Raw genomic sequence first — 24,658 nt, 5'->3', positions numbered from 1 at the left:
AGCAGTTCTGTTTTATCTCCGATGGTTCTTGGAAACGAAAACACCTTGGAAAAATTCCACTGAAGGAAACTTTAATAGCTGCTCTTTTATCCTTTTTTTTTCCTTCAAATTAATTCTCATCTTGTGGCTTTTAAAGTGTTGATAGATTTTAGAAAAAAAACTCTTCAGTAGTTGTTCCTGTGACTATAAATGGCGCGCCAGTATGAACACACGGTGACCTTTGACCTGCACGTGGACTGCATTAGGGCTCATCAGAGAAAGCGTTTCTGTCTGAAGCTCTGTGGTTTTAACGTGGATTCTGCCTCCATGGAAAATGTTTTATTCATGTTTGATCAAGCCTCATTTTTAACTTGTAACTCCATCTGTTGGTTTGGATCTTTATCACGTAAGAACAGGAACAAACTCTAAGGATTGTCAGGATGTGCGCAGCCCCGAGGAACCTCACTGACCTGCACAAGGGGAGGTTAGTGGAAAAGACCGGACCGATCCCGGTCACTCACCGTGAACTCACCCTGAACTCACCGTGGAGTGGGTGACCAGTCCACGGTGAGTTCAGGGCCCTCCCGTCAGGACGCAGGTATCTGTTGCCAAGACGTAGGACTGAAAGACTGAAAACCTCACTTAGGCCTGCAGCGATCAGGCTGTTAGATAAACAGCTGTGGTCTTAGTGTTTTAATTTTAGCATGTTTTCTTGTCATGTATTAATGCTCCTTGTGTTTGTGTTTCTACTGACTGAAACAAATCGCCCTTTGGGGATCATAAAGACTCTTGAACTTGAACAATATCTGCATTTTTAGAGAAAACAATTGAGCACTGGCATATATTTGAAAGGGGAGTGTCTAAAAAATGATACAGCCGTCAGAAGACAATAAATTATCCTGAGGTCAAATGTGTGCACATCTGAAGCCTGATTTTTTATTTTTCATTTTTTAAAAGGACACCGACACATTAATAACGCAGATAAAGATAAGGTTCTGAACACAGAGAGGGTGAAGATAAAACAAGGCTGCGTGAAATCAAACGAATCGCAGCAACAAATCTCTGACTGCGAAACTGTTTTTTACAAGTGTAGTTTCGGAGAGCTCGGCCCTCCTCTCTGCTGCTGCGCCGAACATTTGTTGCGTATCAACACAATGTGTTTCGAATAAAGGCTTGTTGAGAGCCGGGGCTTCCTCCCACATGCACTAAATCCTGCTCTTCACGGCTCTTTCAAAACCACACCAGGCCTGGAAGATAACGGTTTGCATAAAAAAGGGACAAATTTCATGCAGCAGTTTTTCGAAGCGACAACCCACGCGACAAAGGAAGCATTTCATGTACACAAACAATAATGTAAACTGAAAGGAAGTGCTTTAAGTTTTTGTTTTTTTGGACAGGAGATGTTTTATTTTTAGAGTTTTTATCATTTGACGTCTCACTAGCATCTTGTTCTGTTATTGATTACATATTTATCACAATATTAGAAAACTTAAAACAATTATATATCTGTGAAGGATCACACTGGCTGCAGCTCTACATAAATTATCTCATTTTAATCTATGTGTTTATTAAAAGGTTGTCACTCTTTCCCGTGTGGGGGTCTGTAGATTTTGCTGACGTCCCCACAGTAGATCTGAGAGTGAACGATCGTGACTGAAAACAGCTTTCGTTCAGACATTTATTGGTAGTTTTCTGAACACGCCAAGGTCAGGCCCTAAAGAGACAGCTCAGATCTGTTGTGGGCTTCATTGTAAAGTCGGAAACAGCGGGAATGCTGCATCACGTCACTGGAAGCGTGTCAGCCGGTGCAGGAGCGACCCTGAAGTGCTCTTTATTGGCGATATAATTTGGCCACATAAATCTTTTCAACAGCTTCAAAATCCTAGCTTAACACTATTTCTCACCAGAACGGCCAATCTCCCCCTCCAATTGTCTTTATAACGACCAGATTCTGGGTCATATTTGTCCAGATATTTCACAACCTGAGCAAAAAAACTTTAATATTTAGTCTTTTACTTTTGATATGAAAAGCAAAAAGAGAAGAACCGCCAACTAAACGCCTCCATAAACTTCCAGGAGCAGCAGCATTAACGACTGCTGCTCTGGGGTCAAAACAGAAACTTTATTATTTTACATGTGTCTCTTAAAGGGAATAAACATTTAATATCTTGCCTGTTGTAAAAAGCTCTTTGAGTTTAGAGAAATAAGTTTAATTCGGACCCAAATGAACAGAAATTCAGCTGAAAGCCAAAAGGAGCAAAAAGCTTAAAGACTAAAAATAGTTAAAAACTATGTAAAAGCTAAATGTAGCAGAACGGCGGCTAAACTTAGCATAAGAATACAAACACAGTATGGTGAAGCAGATAGAGAGAGCAAAGTTTTTAAAGGATTTGAATGGATGGTAATTAATTTTTATGGGGAAATACATTAAAATGTCATAAAACCATTTACAGAATGAGCTGAACGGTTTGATGTGTGAACTCTAAATAAGCACCAAGTATGCAGTAATAGTTAGAATATGAACAGAAAAATAATAAACAGTAATATATTTGTGTGAATGCTGAATTAGCATTCACACAATTAGTCAGAACTAGAATAAATCGGGGGTTATTTTACACAAGGATCAAGAAAGCAGTTAAATAGAAGGCTAAAATGCTAAACTGCCTCCTAGAGGTTCAACAACACACTGCAGAACCTCCCAAATGATGACAAAGCCGGACTTTTGATAAGCTACATCAATTAGGACACCGCACGATTACCATTTATCTTATTTGAAGTCAAATCTCCAGCAGAGGCTGAAGTTCTGACACCATGAATACGTTTCACTCCATCCTGCTGCAGGTTTAATAGAAAAATCACCATTTCTGTTTATTGGTTGGATGGCAAAAGAAAAAAGCATATTTTTTACTCATTCTAAAGGTTTTATCTAGATTAAAGTAACACGTAAACACAAATGTTCCTCTAAAGTTTTCCACCTTTTCAGATATTTGTGCAGAGCCTCACCAGCCAACCTGGCAGACATCTTCTACAAGAAAGCAAACATCTTATTTTCCAAAAAATGTCAAATAATAGTTGAAAAACTGCGAGTCAGCCGTCCCCTATCGCACCCCTTCCCTCATGCGGCATGTTTATTTTGTCTAACAAGTCACGGTTATATTCAGTTCCCACAGATTTACAGTCCTGAGCATGTGATGCGATTAACCTCGTCCAACTCCAGCCTCATTATTTACACTTTTCTCCTCTGATTTTCCCTTCTGTCCCTCCGGCTCCGTACGAAGCCGCTCGCACCACATTCCTCTGCTAATAGGGACGGATCGGCTTCCAGTTCTTCCTCACTCATCAAACACAGCTTAATAATAAAAAAAAAAAAGAGAAACAAACAGATGAGAGAGATCAATTTGACCGACGGATCATTTAGGGTTTGGGCGTCCTTCGAAAACAGTTATATAAGTCATAAAAATAAACAGAACAAGTCAAACTGCTGTGAAAAAAAAGGTTTTGTTTGCAAGTTTTGTATTTATTTTATTAATCCAACACAAGAATAAGCACATTTATTATACATTAAAAAATAACTTTCTAAAAAAATACAATAATTGTACAAATGACATTATTCGGACCTTTCTAAAGACTTGGAGTTTTTGTCGCGTTGAGCACATAAAAGTGCCTTTTTTGTCTTTTCTTTCCACGAACAGATCCCTTCATGTTTTGCAGGTCATTGCGTGTCGGACGATGAAGCTCATTCCATGGGCTGATCCTGCCTCTCTTTGAACTCGTTCACTCTCGCCTGGAATGAAATGAAAAGAACGTGTGGTCAGAAACAAAGTCAAGATGGCGGACGGACACGCGGACGCTGAAAAGTTTGGAAGGTGCAATAACCAGGGCTGGTGTGTCTCCTGGTCCTGGCTCTGGCGAGCGCACCGTCCCACGTGTTTCGGATGTTTTTCCTGTTTTAAACACAGCTGATTTAAATGAAGGCGTTATTAGGAGGCTTCTGCAGAATGTGCTGACCAGCAGGTGGAGGCATCATTTCCAAGATTCACCCATCTAAAACCTGCGAGACATCCTTCATTCCCCATTTTTTTTTAACTCTGGATAACTGGGAATCTATACCAATTATCAAAGCAATGTTCAGAATAATGCAGATGTTTAGGTAGTTTAATCACACCATCCATCCATTTTTCCCGCTTTTTCCTGTCCAGGTCACAGGGAGCTGCTCTGTCTCCAGCCGTCACTGTGTGAAAGGCAGGGGACATCCTGGACAGGTCGCAGGTCCATCACAGGGACACACGTTCTACGTTCACACTGCAGGTCTTAAAGCTCAACTTTGATTTTTTGCCTAAATTCCGATTTTTTTTGCTGCGGTTGTTCACATTACGTTTTAAATGCCACCTCCATCAGACTCCAGTGTGAACAGTCTCCACTTCCTGGAATGAGCAGAAGAAGACCTGACGTCACCCTCCGCACGCTGAGTTTACAGCAGGAAATCTGGACGCTGCGAGTGTTAGCGTGTGTGGATCGATTCTGAAGGAGACCAACTGGACACCCAAATGGTGAAAGATGGAAGAAGACGGAGAAGAAAAAGAGCACAGATGTTCACGATGACCTTTGTTGGAGCTGTGGCTGCTGCCTCTGAGCAGAGGCATGTGTGGATGAAGAGTGGAGGGACTTTGACCTGAGGGACCTCCGTCCTGTCATCAGACATGAACGTTCACAAAACATCAGATATATTTCTGATTCAGCACCACATCCTGAAAACACCTGGGTCAGAGATGTAAAAATCTGATTTGTCACTTTCACGCTGCCATGAAAAAATCTGATCTGTGTCGCATTCGCCTGCAGTGTGAACGTAGCCGTGGAGACGAACAGGACAAACAACCGTTCACGCTCTCACGTAGGGACAATTTAGAGTCACCAATGAACCCATCATGCAGGTTTTTTGGTCTGTGGGAGGAAACCGGAGTACCTGGAGTAAACACACTGGTTCAAACTGAAAGGGAAGGCCGGGAGGTGATCCTGCAACCTTCGTGCTGTGAGGCAACAGCTCTAACCACTGCTCCGCTGTCCGCCCTAATCACACTATCCCGCCGTAAAACAGAAAATCCTGAAGGGAAATGAAAGGTTCCCGTCGGTTTTTTTTTTTGCTCTCCTCAGAACAAAAACAGAATCCCTGCGGTGATCTGACTCTTCAGGCCGACTGATGCTGCCGACAGCTGGAGGATGACTGACGATCCTGTCTGTTCGCTAATACCTTCGAGTTTATTTCCAGCTGCGGGATAAAGTCGGCAATAAAAAAGGCCAACTTCTGAGCCAGGCTGCTTAGCCAGACTTTTACACTCTGGCATTTTTTTTTTCTTCAGGACAAAAACACTGGCACTGACGCTCGATTGGAACTGGTTCCTAAGAACCTGAGGACGTCCTGCCGCGAACGAATGACACGTCAGAAAACTTTGATTTGAAGCCTTTAACTGGCTCTTTCCAGCTGTTCTCATTCCTGTCAGGTTTAACACGAGGCAGCATTTTGGTTGGCTTGAAATAAAGGCAAAACTAAAGAGAGAAAGGCAGAAAACCTAATGAAAGCCATTGTGTGTACGAGGGCTGAAGCTATCGAATTTTTGTACTTAAGTACTCCTATAAATAATCCATCAGTTACTCGACTAATCAGCTCTCCGTGTGCTACATCAGCAGTTCTCGACTTTTCTTTTCTGAAATCCCTGACCTGTAAACCCAGTGGCTTGAAGAAGGGTTCACACCTGCTGCACTTTTCCCACATTTTGTCCCGTTCCAACGCCAAACATCAAGGTTTTATGATAGACCAACGCGAAGAAGCTCATAACCGTAATAGAAGTGATGAGGAGAGGGAAAATATCTTTTTAAAGATGGAACTGTTTGCTGATTGAAGACTGTGTCCCTTAAAAACACGTCAGATCGTTTCAAACGGTCCAGGTGGTGGGGGGAAAAAAACTCCGCCTTCACTTGCCGGATCCGAGCGGGACGTTAAGCGTGCGGGCCGGCTGATACGCCGCTTGTTCCAAACAGCATGTAAATATGGGCGGAAAGAAGAAAAAAAAAAGGCCGCTTCAAAGAAAAAGCTGCACAGGAAATATCTCGCTTTTTGGAATGACGGCGAAGGGTGGGAAATCAAGAGACGTGTCTGTGTGTCTGAAATCTGTGCCAGCCGACAGCGTGAGGTCGATTTAAATGAATATCACTTGTCGAAACATTACACTGCAGCCCTGTGAGCCGCTCGGATCTTTAAAAAGGAAAACACGATGATTATCACAAAGCAGAAAGATCCCTTTCAGAAACAGCATCAGCGGAAAAATAAAACGTTGAGCCAAACTAACATCAGCCCTCTCTACCTGCTCATGGTTTGGACTTTAGAACAGATTGAACTGTATTGTACTTTTTTAAAGATATACAGTAAAAACAGAACCTTTCATACTTTAGTAATATTGAGCTGTGAGGTATTTCCACTTGTTGGGTTTTTGTGCACAGATTGAACTTCATTGTTATGGTTCAATAAGGTACTTTTTAAATTTAAGTGTTTTTATTCTTCTAGTTCTTATTTGTTCATTTTGGACAAAACAAAAACACTCCAAATAGCTATCTAGAGACAAAACATCACAAAATAAGTCACATTTTTTAACACAATGACCAAGAGAAACTTTTAAAGAACTATGTTTTGTTTTCTAAAAAAAAAAAAAAAAAAAAAAAAAAAAATTTAATTACTTAAACTTGACTCACTTTGTTTCAGTCTTGTTGAACCGAAGGGGGGGTCATAACATTTTCTTACCTCGAAAAGTTCACAACAAAGTTTGAAAACCACTGATCCGGTCTGACTGAGCTTGAGCTATAAGGCCAAGAAGTAAAATCGATCTCCAGATGTTGCAAAGCCAGTGGAGACATACCTTAAAACACATGCAGTTGTGATCCCAGCAAAGAAATAAATAAAAACAGAGAGGCTGACTACAAGTGCGCGCCACACTTTCTCTGTTTTTATTTGTAAAGACTGATGAAAACCACGTTTCATTTTCCTTCCACTTTGTGTCTGTCTAACCCATAAAATCCCAGTGAAACGCCTCAAAGTTTGTAAAAAAACGTTTTCACAGCCGGAGCCACCTGTGCTCTCTCACACGGAGGATATAAAAAATCCGCACACCAATGATGGATTTGTGTGACGTCAAATAATGAAATCATTTCAAAACGTTTTCCTTTTGGCTGCGACGTACTGTGTCTCTTGTACAATTCAACGGAAATAAAGGATCGAGGAGAGGAAATGGGGGGAAAAAAAAGATGCAACAGAATCTTCAGCCTTGTTGGGAAAGCGCCTGCCATCAGTTCAAGTGACTCTGATCAACTTGTCTAAATGAATAATTTTCCTGATATTTTCTCAGTTCTAACACAGCCTCAGCAGGATCTCATTATCGCCCACCGCCGGAGGTCAGGACAGAGCCATCAGGTTTCTGCCCGTTCGTTTGTCTGTACTGTCGGCGAAAACGTCTCGGGAACAGATTTTATTGAAAACATGGTGGTGGCAGCATCATGATGCAGTGCTGTACGGGGTTCAAACGGTGAAACTCACCAAATAAAACCTTGGTTCAGTCGCCTTTTCAACGGCTACTTTTCATTGATTGATCAAAAGTATTTTGTAAATGTTTGCCTAGAAGAGTCCCTGTGTTGTCCACGATCTGCATAACGACACAAAATAGAACTTTATTCACAATAAAAAGGTGATTTTTCTTCCTCCCAGAGTTTGTTTTTGATCATTTTTGTCGATCCATGGTCCATTATTTTCCAATATTGTAACACCACTGATTGGACAAGAGTTCTCGTTTATCTGCCGAGGCTTCTGATTGGTCGATGCTGGGGGCCGAGACGCTGCGTTGTACTCCAGGCAGTGGGTGACAGATTAACGTCAGAGAAAAGAACGGTTGGATTCTATCAACCATAAAGAACGCCAAGACAATCTATTTCAAATCTCCATTCAGCATGTTTTTATTCTTAAATCTATTTGACTAGATCTACTTCGGGTTTACGGCCTTGGGAGATAGTTTCTTGTCCTGGCTGAATGAATTCTCCATCTGATTTTCTGAAAACTCCTTCAAAAACGCCAAAACTTCTCACAAACTCTCCTCAAAAACTGCTGATTTTGGACTTTTCAAACTCTCTCCCAGCCTCGTTCCAAACACCAGGAAAATGCTTTTCTGATGTTCGAAATCTCACATTTTTCTCCCCAGACCCCCCTTTCATAAAAAAACTGCTCATCTCCATGAGAATTGTTGTTTCAATCAGAAACACACCAGGACGATGTTGTTGTGTTGAGCTTATTTGGTTTTACTGTAAAGTATTTTTACTTTTCCTATAATCCTAAAACTTCGGCCCTTTTCTCAGAACATCAGTAACCACGAAGCAATGCGCCGTCGCAGGGACTAAACACAGCAACAAGTCAAATATTTCTGCCCCCGAGGATGTTTTTTTAGCCAAAATACTCAAGATACTTGATTCGTTTCAGCCCAGCTGTGTGCTTGGATCACAGGAACGTGTTTGCTTCTCACGTGTGTCACTTTTAAAGACAAACTAAACGTCACAGCAGTGCTAAAAATATGTCGAAGGGACAGTAATGAGGCAAAGATTGGACAGAAATGGCAACACGAGCTGTTACCACCTTCACACGAAAACTATTTTTGTAACAAAAAAAAGTTACGTTTCTCTGAGTCAAATTAATCGAATCTGCAGGAAATCATACTAAAAAAAAGGCATCTTACGCAGAAATAACTGAAGACTATCTGCTGACTGTTTTTCCCCTGTAAAATGCAGACGGTGACGGTATAAAACAGACACACAGGTGTACCTGAAAGGTGTTGAGGACATGCTGACAAACTTCATGGAGATCGTTCAGGCCTTTTCGTAGCGGCTCAACGGCTGGACTTCCACCTGAAACAGCAGAAAACACAGATCAAACACAATCACCACCTCAGCTGCTTAAAGCCCATGCTCTTCTGACCAACTCTCATTTACATTCTCTCATTTAACCAAGAAAATGCACCACTAAACCACTGATCCCCTCATTTCAATCATTACGGAAAATAAATCACACTGCAGCGGGGATACTGAAGAGAGAACAGAGTAAAGAAAGATGCTGACAGCTGAGTCACCTGACCTTAACCTCATTAAAGCTGACAAATCCAAGCATTCCTATCAGGAAAATATGAGCTCAGATTCAGCTTCTGTATGGACTTGAGGCGTGAGGTCCAGACAGCCCAAAGACTGCAGCCATTAACCCATCAGGAAGTCGTCCAATGAGGAAAACAGACAAGAAACGACAAAGAAAGTAGCTGTTTGCAATTATTTTTGCTTTCCACTAAAGATCGTAAATACAATACCTGATGAAAGGCCCATCAAAAGTCAAATTAGGAAGCCTACAGAAATAGTTTGGCTAAAATGTGTCTGTTATGCTAAAGTGATGGTCATGTAAAGGTTTAAATTAAAGCATTCACGTGAACCGCTGGAAGACTGGAGCCGTTTTAAAATAGCAGCAATCCACTCTGGTTTTGGCTGCAATCAGACTAGCCTTTAGCTCAGGGGTGTCAAACTCCATTCCTCGGGTGTCGTTCTCCTGCATGTTTTAGATGTTTCTGCTTTAAAACACCTGGTTTAAACGGATGACTTGTTGCCATGCTCCTGGAGAACTTGATGATTTGGTGAGAAGGTGTTTAAATCATTTGAATCAGGTGTGTTGGAGCAGAAAAACCTAAAACTCCCAGGACAAGCGGAGCCTCGAGGCCTGGAGTTTGACACCCCTGACAGTCATAAACCCTATCTCTAAACTCATGTCACTCAAAGAGATGTCTACAACAGGGTTATTATTTATTTATTAGTTATAACTTGTTAAAAAAAAAAAACTACATCAAAATTGCCAAACTGTTCCTTTAAATCCCATTTAAACGGTGATAAAACAAGCTTTCTGGTCCTGGTGGGGGGATTTCATGTAGAATTAAAAGAAATAATAAAAATAATAAAAAGGATGGAGCAAACAGTCTTCTCATATCACACTTAGCAGCAGCGTTTTGTGACGAGGAACAAATGAATTTAACAAAAATGTCAAATTAAAGTCATATGAATAAAGTCCATTACTGGTTGTGGTCGTCCCCCCCTCTCCATCCGATAACATGGATGACTGATCCAGCTTCTTCTCTGCGGTCACGGTGGGGAGGACTAATGACAGAAATAAATAAGAAGCCGCGTTCAACAGCCTGGTGACTGAAGGCAGAGGGGAGACTTGTTCTCCGATGCCTCAAAGGTAATTGCATTTTAGCTGCAGTGAAGCTGTGAGCGCATATCCTTCGTGCTCGTAAAGCCTTTTTTTACCAACACGTCTTGCAGAGTCCTTTCATGTGATCGGGCTGCTGGTTTTCACTAGCAAAGGGCCAGTTAGATTTTTTTTTTTTTTTAAATTGATTACTGCTCACGATAACACTGGCCTTTCTTGCACAACTGTGGCACAAGTGAACGCAGCAGACGCCAATCAACGTGTTTATTTAGCAACAAAGTGGGTATTATGGCACGCCACCAAAGGGAAAGGTGGAGAGATGATGTGTTGGAAACAACGGGGGCTGTGTGGAGAGGGTAGCAGACTTCTGTTTCCTGAGAGTCCACTTCGAGCAGGCTCTGACCCGGAGCGTGAACGCCTCCAAGGCCCAGCAGAGGCCGCGCTTCCTGAGAGTGCAGTCCCAACACTTACTAACCCTGACCCCGTAGAGAGCATCCTAACGTGCTGCACCACTGCGACGGGGCTCAGCGGCACAGTGGATCAGAGGAAAGCGCTCCAGGGAGTCATCAACACAGCCCAGACGAACGTGGGCTGGAAGAACTACACAGTTCCTGCCGTCTGGGGAAAAAAAAAAGCCCACTGCACCCTAAAGGACATTACTCATCCTGAGCATGGTCGGTTTGAACGGTTACCTTCAGGAAACGGGTAGAGATCAATCAAAAGAAGGACAAACGAATTTAAAAACACTTACTGAACTCAACAAAGGTTTAAATAACCTGAGCTGCTATAAGAACTGAATAATCGCAAGATGGCACAACTAGTGTAATACCAATCTTGCACACCTGCAGTGTTATTAGTCTTGTTTTTAACCTCGAGGTAGGGAGGGAGGAAGGTAGATCATTTCTATACTGTGTTGCATTTTTACACTCAGGAAAGCAAACCCAAATTTTGTTGTAATTCTGGTGCATTGACAATAAACTCTATTCTATTCTATGCAACAATAGGTATAACTCAGTGATTTTTACAGTTACTGACCTAAAGTTTGGAGTGGTAGTAGCTGAGAGTCATCCAAAACACGTCCTATAAACTCCAACAGGTTATGCAAGATATTGCAGTAAACATATGGCATTGCACATAATGTTAATTTAAGGGTTTGGCCAAAACGGATACAACTCTGTAACTGTACCGTATTTTCCGCACTATAGAGCGCCAATGAATTATAAGACACACTGTCAACAAATAATCCATTTTCAAAGTTTTGTCATATATAAGGCGCACCGGACTATAAGGCGAATTAAGTGAAACAAAACAGCCCCGTCTTTTCGGAGGATACTGCACCGACGTAAGCGTCAAGTATAAACGCCTCCACCGCCGTGCATCGAGCCCTGCGACTATAACTGAGCCTTAATGATGCGAGCGGCTCAGCTTTGTCGTTGTACTAAAACATTACGACTTCTTACATATATAAGGAGCTCCGGGTTATAAGGCGCACTGTCGTTTTTTGAGAAAATTGAAGGTTTTTAAGTGCGCCTTATAGTCTGGAAAACACGGTACAAAGTGTGGCGGTACGCAGGTGGTTTCTGACCTCGTGTCTGAATCCGAAAGTTGATCTTGCTCTCGGAGGGGTGGGTGATGGTGTAGCCACAGAACTCCACATCCAGGCTGATAAAAGACAACAGGAAGGTCAAAGTGAGACGTGAGATCCTCCTGAATGTTTTGCTTCAAAAAAGGTGTGTTGGTGGAAACATCCTGACGGCTCGAACCAAAACACAGAGGACAAATCCCACATGCAGAATAAAGATTATGGGCTGATAATAATCTTTTATTTTTGATGGGGGGGAGAGAATAGTTCCTCCCAGCTTGTGCGTGAGTACAACGAGTGATAATAAAAAACAGGTCAAAGACGGGCTGCACATTAAAGCCACGGTTTGCAAAAACAAAAACAAAGCACTGACTTCTTCATGATCATATATCTGAGGGAGTTGCCCAGCGTATGGTCTTCGTCGTGCATCACGAATGTCACGCAGCCCTCGTCTGCCCCGTCAGCCTGGACCTTAAACAGGACAAACACTCATTTAAACACCGCACAGCAAATTCTCCACACAAAACAGGCTAATCCGCAGAACGTCGACCTGATTTCACGGGGCATTTGCTTTCTCATGGAAGACGATTATGAAGACTTTGAGGGGTGTCACACAAATGTTGCGAGTCCTGTGGGCTTGTTTCAGTACATCCTGCTAATATTGGATCATAATTAGAGACTTTAAAGGCTGACTCTTTGTAGTACTCCTATAAGTTTTATTAACAGTAGCGTTTCTTCACGTCAAAATGACCTGAACACTAGTCAGAATAAAACCAAGATATCTAAAATAACAATAAGAAACATTTTAAGGATTATATCAGGAAAAACTAAGTTTTATGTTCTGAAAAGGTTTAAAGCAATAGTTCATATCTTTTAAAGCAGTGCTCTGTTGAACGGTTAATAATTCAACAGAAGCAAGCATATAAAACTGACAGCAATATAAAGGGTTATAAAACAGCATTTGTATGAACCAGTATGATTTTTTTTGTGTGATTAGAGTTGTTTTAAAACTGCAACGGTTCACTTTGGTTTGTTTGTTTCAGTTTATTTATCAAACAGTGACAATGTGCAGACATCCATCCATCTTCTTCCTGCGGAGGAAACGGGGTCCAGGAAGGAAACCCCAGCCATCCCTCCGCCCGGCTGCGCTCTCCAGCTCCAACCTGGGGGTTTAAGTGTTCCCAGGACGGAGAGGAGACATAATCCCTGCAGCAAGATCCGGGTCTGTGGAGCCAACCTTACTCAAAGACGGCCGCAGCAAACACAAAAACTGTAACCCAGTCGGCTCTACGGGTATCGTGCTAAGACCTGGTGTGGTAGTAGCTGAGTGTCATCCTCCAACCTGAGAGCTAACAGATGACGCAGGATCTTTGTGAGCAAATTAGGAATGTAAGGCAGCGGGCGATACGCATTCCTTCAAGGAACGCTACTTTAATTATTTATTTTATTACGGTCAGAATGGTGTTTGTCAGATACAAGCACCCCGAGATAATAGGAACACTTCAAAATAATAGTGGCAATGAAGAAAAGTGAGCTGTCTGGAATATTATTTTAAATAAATAAATGAAAATCATTCTATTTAATCAATATAAAATCTCTCTACTTGTACAAGATTGCTGTTTTGAGTTGTGCTGTTTTAAGACCCGCCAGTGACTTTGTTTGGTGAAAATCTCACCAATAAATCCAGCTATTTTTGAGCTAAATTTGATATTTTTATTCATTACAGGACAGTTTCCCACAGTTCTGACCTAAACCCCTTACTGAAAATAAACTAATCAGATTAAACAGCTTCAATATTTATTACTTTGTTGTAATTTATAGAGCAAAATAGGCTGTCATGATAATGTCTGAAACAGTATCCTTAGGGATTCATCCCTTTTGTGTTTTCATTTTTAACAAATCTGATTAACTAAAGCCAAGGAGCTCCACGAGAAGAGAAGCAGATGTAAAAGGTGACACATTTACTGACGTTTTATGAAACCTCAGCTTCACACAACAATTATGATAAACACTTATAATCAGAGGTTAGGCTGCTACAACAGAAGAGATAAAGTAGCTTCAGGTGAAACATATGTGTTATTTGCTGCTAACCACTGCAGCTACCCACGTGAGGAGCAAACAGGAAGTCCAAATACACTGAGCTCCTGTGATTCAAGAACAGCCTCCCAGAGGAGTTAAAACATGACGAAGTCCTGCGTTTTAACACACTAATAAACTTTAAAGGCTGTGATATGTCTTACCACTTCCAGTTTGGGCTTCTTGTCGCTCTCCTCCGCCATGCTTCAGGCTCCTCAACGCTGTCAGCGTGGGCCCCTTTGTCCTCGGCTTTGTCTGACAGGCACGGAGAGCCAAACAGCAAGTTTTTAACCCACATTTTGTTTTTGTCATAGTGCTTAATGTACCAAACTCAAACGAGAAGAGGTGGGATGAGAATAACTTGACTTTAAAATATTTTAACAACAGCCTAAAGCAGATTTGCGCCGATTTGTAATCGATAACACTGACTAAAACCTACTGTATAATCATTTACATGTTATTTCACTTGGCAAACTTTCTCCGACTACCTTACCAGTAAATATAATGAGCGTGGCAAGAACTTCGTGTACTTTTCTTTTAAGCAACCTGTTAATTTAACTAAATAAATTGTTCGAGAACCGATGCAGGTCGCCTGAAATGCTTTGAAGAGGGATAAATTAGCCTCTTTTTCTGGGCATGCGCAATAGCCGTAAACGTATGAAAACATGTGACGATCGCAGGCGGTGTAAAAAGGGTGTAGTTCAAACTGTGAAATTCTATCATTGACAAAGCGCGGCAAAGGGCACTTGGGGAACTACATTACCCAGCAGCGCGGTGAAGTCATTTCCGGTTTAGAGCATATTTGCAAGGCAGAAGTCACTCGAAAGGGATTAGCTAGCAGCTGAGACACTTATGTGGGAATTTGAGTAAATGAGCTACTTTGACCATCGCTGATACTTCGAGGTAATGATTTTTTTCTGTGTTTAGGTTTGATACGTGCGTCAGCTGTGTCGATAGAAACCGTGACAGTCCATGAAATTTAACTAGCTCCTCGACGCGGCTCGTTCAACAACAACAACATCAGCTAGCTCGTTGTTTCCCGGCCACCGTCTTGTCTTTTGGTTTCATTTTCTTTCGAAATGATCCCGTTTGTGCAACTTAGCTGGTGGCGGAAGCGCGGCTGACATTTACATGTTTCGTGTAACCCACGTCGCCTGTTTGTCCAGACCTTTTCTGGCTTCAGCTCCGACACAAACACTCAGCCGCTGCTTTTCTTGCTCTACTTGACAGCAGGGTCACAGAGCCGAAGCCCCCCCAACTCAACACCAGCCGTTGCCATGGCAATCCTGTTCGCGGTGGTGGCTCGTGGAACCACCATTCTGGCGAAGCACGCCTGGTGCGGCGGGAACTTCCTGGAAGTCACAGAGCAGATTTTGGCCAAGATTCCTTCAGAGAACAACAAACTGACCTACAGCCACGGCAGGTAGGGGTCCGGGTGTGTCTGCTCTGAAGTGTTTGTGTTTTCTTTGCTGACATTTCTGCAGAAAACGGGCCTCACTTTGCCTCACCTGACCTGTCTGTTTTTCTGTCCCAGCTATCTCTTTCATTACATCTGCCACGACAGAATCATATACCTATGCATCACGGATGATGTGAGTAAAATACAGTTTTCAGTGTGTATTTCCTGGATCGTCCTCTCATAAATGTGTAACAGAGTTTTACTACAAGAGCTGTCTGTTTATTCCAGGAAGTCTCATGATGTTTTGTTTTGTTTTAACATCATGCGATAAAGTACAAATCCTTTTCTTCCCCTCTGTATGTGTTAGAAATGGTGGAAAAATCCTTAGGTTTAGGTAATTTCTTCCTTTATTTTGACATGCAGTATTATTCAAAAGTCCCCTTTTTATATTTTTTTTCCTTTAAGTAGCCAAACTTTTTTATAACTACATAAAGTGGCCATTCCTTCAGTCTCTATAAAGGTCTTTACAGGTTTATCTTTGAACTTTGGCTGCTCGTTTTTAATTATTTTCAGATGAATGTTTTGTTCGTGAAGTCATTTTAAGTTGGACCGGCGACTCGGTCAGACATAAAAAGTCTTATTTCCGTTTTGTTTCTGCACCCGGGGAAGATTATACAAGGTGTGTTGTAGCCTCTTACAGCCTGTGTCAATATTGTTTATTGACTCTTTAAACACTTTACCAGCAACCTGACACTAAAACACAAATTGGTTGAATTTCCTTAGATAAATCTACGGGAAATGTGGGGGGAAAAAAATAAAACAGTCGGACAGAAACAGAATAACAATTTAGCACCAACAATTTGATTCCCAAAGAGCTGACTTTTTTTTGCTTTCTTCAAGACTTGACTTTAATAAATTATTTATCAGATGGAGATGTGTGTGTATATATATATTTAAGCCTGCCTCTTCTTCTCCACTAGTCCACTTTCCTCTTTTTTATACTCACCTCACATTAATTAGTCCGGTACAAAGATTGGACAGAAAATGAGAGAAAAATTAGTCAAAATCCCTCAAAATATATTTACTATATTTTCTGCACTATAGGGCGTACTGGATTATAAGATGCACTGTAAATTAATGATCCATTTTCAAACTTTTGTCATATATAAGGCGCATCGTCACCTCCCTATTTTGTAACTTTGTGGACCGCGCTCCATTCAAAATGGACGATTTTGGTGCTCTAGCGAAGCTGGTTCACCTGTATCAGCATTTCTATGATCCTTCTGTGAAAGATCACAAAGATAATCAAACGGTTTAAAACTCACGGAAGAACACTGCACCCACGTAAGCGTTGAGTATAAACCTCTCCACCGCTCGCTCAGGTCCGTGTACGGAGCCCTGAGCGACTCTAACTGAGCCTTAATGCTGCAGCGGTGCAGCTTTGTAGTTTAACCAAAGTCGTACTAAAACATTACGACTTCTTACATATATAAGGTGCTCCGGATTATAAGTCGCACTGTCATTTTTTCAGAAAATTGAAGGGTTTTTAACTGCACCTTATAGTCTGGAAAATACGGCATGTTGAAAACTGTTTATCAAGACCATTTTAAGAGATCACAAGGAAGCCTGACTCTTTGGAAAGGAAATGTAAAGACATTCGTGGTGCTTTATAACTTTTGCACAGTACTGTACGATCACTAAAACAGTACGCACAAATGTGTTGCTTTTTTCTCTTGTAAGTAACCGCTTATATATTTCAACTCTTGTCTTGTGGAAGGACTTTGAAAGATCACGCGCCTTCAGCTTCCTCAGCGAGGTCAAGAAGCGCTTCCAGACGACGTACGGCTCGCGAGCGCAAACCGCTCTCCCCTACGCCATGAACAGCGAGTTCTCCTCCACACTAGCGGCTCAGATGGTGAGTGCGACAAAAGGCCCATAAATGCTTTCTTGTGACCAGAGTAAATGTTAGCGAAAGCTTTCTTTTTTTTTTTTTCCAAACCGAGCCCCACTGTGTGTGTGTTTGAGATAACCGTCTGAGGAAACAAAAGCAGACTTCTCTGGGAAAAGGGCTGCTTTGAGTGAGTTTGATCATGAGGGTTGAAATGAAACCCACGAGAAAAAGGAAACGTCCTGCCGGCAGGGAGACAGGAGGCTCTGTCACACCACGCTGACCTGCCTCTGGTACTGGAAACACCGACTTTATAAAAGTATTAATCTGAAGGATTGATCAGAATAACAGTCAGTATTTTGATCAGAGGAACTTTCTTTACATAACTTGTTCTGACCGAGGGAGGTGAGTTTAAAAAAAGAGAAGAACTTTAGCCTCCAACAGTCTTTGTCAAGAAGTACTTTAGTATTAGCTTTAACGGTGCTGAACATTTCTAAACTTGTTGCCATTAAACCCTTCACGGACACGCAGGAGGGGGATACGGTTCACTTTGAACGTCCCTGCTGTACCCTTTGAAAATGTTTTTAAAACTGGAGTCACTGCTACGGTTTATCCACCTTACGGGTTTCTATGGTAACATATTTAAACACCAGGACGTCTAAATGGTCATCTAGACTCTTTTGATCAATTAGGTCAATATATAAGCCCTCCACAGCCAATCATATTTACAACTTTAATACTGAAATCCTAGTTATTAGAACAATAAATTAGACTGCACTGCCAAGGAATTTAAATTGTTACTTTTTACAAAGACACGAAGCATTTGCACGTACTCCAAGTGGTTGAAGAGCAGCATCTGACTTTTTTTTTTTTTTTCCATTTTGGGGTTTAGAGTTAACAGGTTATAAAATAACATTCAAAGATGGCCACCTGTCACTGGTTTAACTGGCTGGGTGGGCCGAGCTCACGAAAGAACCAGGAGAAAACTGCAACGTGAGAACAAAACTCAAAGCTGCTAGTCCTGATCTGCAAACTGCGCTGGCCCCACATGGAACCTGACAACCACATCGTCTGTGAAAGTAAACATATATACGAAGGCTGGGCTGCATGAAAAAAAGAAAGATTACCTGAATCTGACAGTGGATGAGGCACAGAAAGGTTTAAGATGGCTCCAAGATGAGTTTGAATGGTGTCGCTGCCATATTATTAGCATGAACAATCTGAAACAATGCTTTACTAATCAAAGCTGTTTGTCGTCTTATTGTTTTTATTTTGTTGAATGTTTTTACCATTCTTTTACTCAAGGATTTGTAGTTTTATTAATCCTGTGACTTTTGTTGATCTGATGTAATTGATTCTTCTGTCAGGAGCTGCAGGTGAAAAGGAGCCAAAATCTGCCACATTTACATGATGGGCTTATATTTTACACATGACCGATTACTGAGCATTGTGCCTCTTTTAAGAAATAAACCTAAACTAGAAGTCTCCTGGTGTTTTGGAAGCGGCTGTGGCTCAGTCGTTAGAGCAGCCGTCCTCTAACAGGACAGCCGAAGGTTCGATTCCACCAGACACTGAACCCCTAAATGCCTCATTAGTACAGTTCATTTACCATTTTCTGTGCAGAAACACCACTCAGACCCTCGGGGATCAGACCGGGTCGCGGACACTCAGATGCAAGTCGATGACCTGAAGGGCATCATGGTGCGCAACATTGGTAAGCCTCTTCCTCGGCTCCACGTTATAAAAGTCGCAGTTAATGTTTAAAATTAAAAGTGTTAGCGACTCGTCGCTCACTCTGTGGACGTTGGCTTTGAAATGTTTGAACCCTACAGGTCAGAGCGAAAGGATTGGGGGGCGTTTTCCTTTAATATAGCTCTTAATACAGGTCTGTGGGATGATAAATGATTTAAATTGTGTCATTTGAGTCATATGAAACCTTCAGTGTGTTCCTGGAGTTTTTTTCTTCCCTTCTCTCGTGGTTGTATCAGCTGCTGACCTCCATTTTGCTCATGTCGCTCAAGTTTTAATCCACAAAACTGCAAACCACTGAAGGGTAGCGCCTTCAAAAGAAGCACGATGAGCACATTGTTGCACCGACTGAGCTTTGTGTGTTAATCCCGGCTCCCTCTGTTTTTTTTTCCTACAGACCTGGTGGCTCAGAGAGGAGAGAAGCTGGAGCTTCTGATTGACAAGACTGAAAACCTGGTGGATGCAGTGAGTTTAGTTTTTATTCCTCGTTTGTTTTCGTTCACGAGTAAACAAAAGCATTTTGGACGGTGTAGTGAGTGATGCGTTTCCTCTCTGCCTCGCCAGTCGGTCACGTTTAAAACCACGAGTCGTAACCTCGCCCGGGCCATGTGTATGAAGAACCTCAAGCTGACACTTGTCATCGTGCTCGTGTGCCTGGTGAGTATCACACAGGAGGGCCTAACAGTCCATCACCAGATTTGAACTAAGATCATCTCATGTTGAGAAATGACAGTCGTAGCTACTTTGGTCAAACCTTAAAAAAAAAAAAGTTAAATGCGATATCGGGACAAGTCACACTCAGAGTATGTTTTGTGCACGACTCTCAGCTACTACCACATCAAGTTTCAGCTCAATATCTCTAAAACTGACTGAGTTATAGCCATTTTTGTGTTTTGTAAGGCCAGTTGGCTGTGGCGGCCATCTTGAATTGTATTGGCTCTAAAAGTCAATCAGGTGTAGGCGTACATCCGATGATTGTTTCCTGAAAGTTTCATTAAAATCCATCCAGTGGTTCATGAGATATTTTGCTAACAGACAGACAGTTTACTCCAAGTGCAGTCTGTTAGCTCTCAGAGTGCCTGTTGGGGATCATCTCAGCTACCAACACACCAAATTTTAGCTGTATTTATAGTTGGAGCCATTTGTTTCGTATTTCAATTTTGGTTGGCTGTGGCGGCCATCTTGAATTGGGCTGACTAAAAGTTAATGGGTTGTAGATGGCCGAATCTAATGATTTATTTCCCCGAGTTCTATTAGGATTTGTTCAGATATTCTGCCGGTCTGTTGAGCAGCACACCGATCCGTTAAAAGGCTGTTTTGTTTATGAGCTTCTCGTGTGAGCGTGATGAATCCAGTGGCTGAACTCTGTGCGCTGCTTTCAGGTGGTCGTTTACATCATCGTGTCGGCCGCCTGCGGAGGCCTCAGCTGGCCCTCGTGTGTCAAGAAATGAGAGGAGGGGAGACCGAGGCAGAGGGGCGGAAGTGCCTGTTCAACTTCGCTTGCCAATGGACAAAAACAAACGCAGGATTTTGTTTTCCTCTTTTTTTTTTTTTTCTTTTCTTGTCTTCTTTCACTAAAAGACCCGTGTTTCTTCTTCCTGCCTCCTTCCTCGCCCTCTTCAAAACAACAACAACAACAAAAAAAAAAGCCAGCACATGTATTTGCCTTCAGGACCGCCGATCTTCTGAACAGCTCCCACACGTCTTACGTTCATCCAGTACATTCATCCTGGCGTTGTGCACTTGTTGGCCTGATGAATGGGGTTTGTGACACTGTCCCGCACCTGTCTGTGTAAATATTAGTCCATTCAGGCTGACGAATTACAAACTTTTAACTTGTTCCGGTTTCCTCTGGGGGGGGTGTCGGTAGCGTCCACGTTGTGCTGCAGGTCCATCAGGAGAAACTCACCCCCAGTGTCGTGTAGCTTAAAGCTAACCTTTGGACTCGGCTGATGCAGTATGACCATGTTCTGAATGAGTTTCACCACATAACCTCTAAAATAAATGTTATAAAAGAGCTCATACAAATAAATATTGCACATTTGATTCATATTACTGATATTTAATGGTTATCCTGAAGTAATTCTGACTCGAGAAAGAATTTGACCTCTTCCTGGCTGTGAATGTGATGAAAGGCTTCCTTCTGACTTTTTACCTCCTGAGATGTTCAACGTGCTCATTTTTTTTTTTTTTTACTTGTTTTTCCTTTCTGTTAACACAATGCACTTTTCAAATTGTACATAAATTTTTTTCCTGGCATCATTTCTAATTACATGTTGATGTAATTATTTAATTGTTGTACATTCAGATTTAAATGAATAAAGTCAGGTGGCATCAAGCAGGTGATCTATACCAGGAAGACAAAAAAAGAGTGTAAAAACCCGTTTTGTTTTTCATTTGAAAATGTAGCATGCACTACTGTGCAAAAGTTTTAAACGATCAGCCATTCCTTTGTTTCCATGGGGCTAGACTTTTTTTAAAGTGTTGAATATTTCTTCAAACTTCGGCTGTTTTTTCACTTGCTTTCGGTTCAGTTTGTACTTAAAAAAATAATGCAAGTGGACAAATAAGCTGTTAAATTTCCAAGAAAAAGCTATCTACAGCAGATAAACAGTATATCAAAAAATCAAGGGAAAAAATAAAGCTAAGGCCTACGAGATGCATCTTCCTTTATCAAAATATGTTAGTTTTTCAGCTAATACCTCTGAAAATCAGCTTGTCACTGCTAAAATACTATTTTATGTATGTAACTTGTGTTATCACAGTTTTTTTCATAAATACAAAAAGAAAAGTGTTTTTGTGGCAGACTGCAGCAAACAGTGCTACTAGCTAGCTCACCTTAGCTTGCTGCTAATTAATTAGCCAATATGAAACTGGTTCTTCTGTGTCCACACAACACTGGTTTTAGCATTTAGTTTTTATGTTTTAATAATTTAATGGTTACAGTTATTGGCTTAACAAGCAAATAAAAGCATTATTCTAAAAAAAATAAAGTAGTCTGGTACTGAGTTGAAAATGAGTGAGAAAATGGCAAAAGTTCAAAGAAAGCCTGAAGAAATGTCGCCATTAAACCCTTAAACCCATATTTCAACGTGATCAACTTAAAAAAAGATATCAAGTTATGCACAGGAAAAAATAGAACATAAAACAAGTATGTATGAATTGAAATAGTTTCATCAAGCCCCTGGTCATGCAGTGTTGTGAGGGATTTACTGAAACAAGCGCATTTACTAATTGATTAAATCGAGTTGGTTCAATCAGTTCGTGCGGTTCTTGCGCACCGAGTCAACGGAATGTGTAGTCCAAACCTATCGTCCCTTTGAGGAGAGACACAAAGCTCCTTTTCATCACTTGGAGGCGATCGTTAAAGTGGGCTAAATTAAGATTATGCTGCTTCAGGTGACAGTACCGGGTCGATGATGTGTGAAAAGGGGACGAACGGACCAGGTGGAACTAATAGTTCCCTGAGAACTCCTCGGGCTTTCTGCGCGTCACAGGTAGCCAACAAGCTAACTTGGCTAATTTTTAAGATGTGGATTTTTCTGAACTAATTCGCCTCCTGTAAGACTTGAAACGCTTGTCAGTCGGTAATGTATTTAAAATAAATTATTTCAGTATTTTAAAGTAACTTCGAACGCTTCTATAATATGACTAATTTACTGAAATTGACGGTTAGAAAACTAGCTAATATACCGTCGCCTCCCAACCGCTGCTAGCATAAGATGTGGTTCTTACTTAACTAAACATCTGAAACAACTCAGAAGTGTTTTTATTTAGGACCACAAACTATAAATATAAATACACAAGAGTCACAAAGTTTTTATTAGACATAATTTGAAAAGACTGCTGACACAGGCCGTCTTTATTTTGTCCTTACAGTACATGCATTTAAGTGCGAGTTTATAAAATGATGATAGATTGCAATTTCTGAAAAAAGTGGGTTTTGATAATGAACTGGAAACATTTGGGGCCTCAGGACACAAATATGTAGGTTTTTGTTTATTGTTTGGACAATTTGACTTGAAAGCATTCATTAAAAACAAGCAGATCTGGCACAACATGGTATTTGGTCGGTTTGTGTCTTTAACACTGATGTTATTTTGTGTTTTATAGTTTATCAGCTTTGGTCTTTATTTTGGTAGTTTTCATCTCTTTTTGCTAGTTTTGTGTTATTTATTGGGGGGGATTTTGTCTCTCTATGTGGTTTTATGCATATATATATATTAAAGTGACCCTGACTCATAGGGTCTCGAAGTGCCTGCTGGGCTATTTATTTATTTGTTTTTTAATGGTCTATCTTAGTGTTTGAGGTTAATTTTAAACTTATTCTTGCTACTCTTATCAGCTGCTTGACTAAAATACTACTTTTCATTACTGACACATTATAGTATATGCTGTGTCAGTGGAAGTAGTTTATATTTGGCCCTTTTTTTTGTTTGTGTATTTATCGTTGGTCTTGCTGTTCTGGATAACTAATTGAATATTCAACAGGACAGCTTTGCACAAAGCGTGTTGCTTTTATCAGAAGTTAAGCTAAGTTAGCTGTAAAGTTATTTTTCTTCTTGGACGGACTAAGTGATATTCTGACAGATTATTTTTACAATCGTTCTTGTAACCTGGACCGCCGGTGTAACTTTGATCTTTGTAGAGAACAGAGTTTTCGACGATCGTCTTATGTGGAGAAATGACAAACTTTTTCACGAGTTGGAGCAGTTTTGTTCAAACCTTTAAATAATAACTTCAGACGCAGTCAACCTCGTGCGACACTGTGACACGTCAGGGTATGGGGTGCTGATGGATCGCAGCTACTACCACATCAAATGTTAGCACCTTATTTGTAAAGTTGACTTGAGTTACGGGCACTTTTGTTTTCTGTGGTAACCATCTTGAACTGGACTAAATAAAGAAGTTAATCAGTCCATCCGATGATTATTTTCCTGAAAGTTTAATTTAGATTTGTGTTATTTCGCCGACAAACAGTCGACTGCAAAAGGTTAAAGGCGGATTATTAAAACTTGTTACCGCTTGACTGAGTTATTGCCGTTTATTTTTAAGGTCTGTTGGCTTTGGTGGCCATCTTAAATTGGGTCAAGTTGTAGATCCATCCATTGATCACTTTGTTAAAGTTTCATTGAAATCTGCCCAGTGGCTCATTAGATACTTTGGTAACAAACAGACATGGGCAAAACCATTATTAAAATAGTGTTTAGATGGCAAAATGCTAGATTTAACTGATTGTGAAATGGTGAATCTTGATGATTTTCTTTTCTCTGGTTTGAATGGATTTTGGAGCTCTTTAAACAGGCGAACACTTCACTTACAGTAGACTTGTTTAATGAGGTAGGACTGACGTTCAGAGCTTAGAGGAGATGAGAGTCCGACTCCGAGCGGCGATTTCCATCTTGGCTTTCAGAGATTGGACTGAAGTTCCCCGGGTCATTGGACTTTATATAGGTTAAGCAGAAATAGTTTAGGACCTTGAGGGGGGGGCGTCCTGCGCTCTGGTGTCGCAGCTCTGCTGTTGTGTCGGGATCGAATGACAAGCCGTTTGTGCACGAGGACGCGTCGTCGACAGCGAGCATTTTTTCACTAGAGGGCTTTGGAAATCTTAGGCCTGACGTGTGGAGGATGTGAGTTCAGGTGCACGCGTCACATCTTCCTCCTGCACCTCGGCCTCCCGTCATCCTGCTCCTCTTTTTTTTTTTTTTTTTTTTT

At 41.2% G+C, this 24,658-nt stretch overlaps 3 protein-coding genes across 6 annotated transcripts in view; 2 read left to right on the top strand and 1 right to left on the bottom strand.

The window, feature by feature from the left end:
* Positions 1 to 3,475: 3,475 nt before the first annotated feature.
* polr1d (RNA polymerase I and III subunit D) lies at positions 3,476 to 14,531 on the bottom strand. Its single transcript, XM_017419663.3, has 6 exons — positions 14,401 to 14,531; positions 14,072 to 14,162; positions 12,205 to 12,302; positions 11,835 to 11,911; positions 8,831 to 8,913; positions 3,476 to 3,763 (listed from the first exon to the last, which is right to left on the bottom strand). Exons 2-6 carry the CDS (start codon positions 14,108 to 14,110, stop codon positions 3,716 to 3,718), a joined length of 345 nt encoding a protein of 114 aa, XP_017275152.1. The 5' UTR covers positions 14,111 to 14,162; positions 14,401 to 14,531; the 3' UTR covers positions 3,476 to 3,715.
* A 130-nt stretch (positions 14,532 to 14,661) lies between these two features.
* sybl1 (synaptobrevin-like 1) lies at positions 14,662 to 21,281 on the top strand. 3 transcript variants are annotated; one of them, XM_017419674.3, is made up of 8 exons: positions 14,662 to 14,810; positions 15,138 to 15,330; positions 15,442 to 15,499; positions 17,084 to 17,221; positions 18,818 to 18,908; positions 19,341 to 19,408; positions 19,508 to 19,600; positions 20,326 to 20,394. In XM_017419674.3, the coding sequence occupies exons 2-8, from the start codon at positions 15,185 to 15,187 to the stop codon at positions 20,392 to 20,394; spliced, it is 663 nt and encodes a 220-aa protein (XP_017275163.1). In that variant the 5' UTR covers positions 14,662 to 14,810; positions 15,138 to 15,184. The 3 variants fall into 3 exon arrangements, with proteins under 3 accessions (XP_017275163.1, XP_017275165.1, XP_037833173.1); XM_017419676.3 differs by having other exon boundaries at positions 14,671 to 14,810; positions 15,141 to 15,330; XM_037977245.1 differs by lacking the exon at positions 14,662 to 14,810 and having other exon boundaries at positions 15,185 to 15,330; positions 20,326 to 21,281.
* A 171-nt stretch (positions 21,282 to 21,452) lies between these two features.
* mtus1a (microtubule associated tumor suppressor 1a) overlaps positions 21,453 to 24,658 on the top strand; it is a 29,949-nt gene continuing 26,743 nt past the window's right edge. The window contains exon 1 of one of the 2 annotated variants that reach the window (XM_017419769.3): positions 21,453 to 22,440. The gene's annotated coding sequence lies outside the window, so the exon portion shown is untranslated. Of the gene's footprint in view, positions 22,531 to 24,658 lie in introns of both variants that reach the window. The other variant, XM_017419768.3, reaches the window with a different exon arrangement.

This window comes from Kryptolebias marmoratus, linkage group LG9, assembly GCF_001649575.2.
Source record: "Kryptolebias marmoratus isolate JLee-2015 linkage group LG9, ASM164957v2, whole genome shotgun sequence".
In the NCBI taxonomy this organism is placed as follows: Eukaryota; Metazoa; Chordata; class Actinopteri; order Cyprinodontiformes; family Rivulidae; genus Kryptolebias; species Kryptolebias marmoratus.
This window is presented reverse-complemented; position numbering and strand designations above follow the sequence as displayed.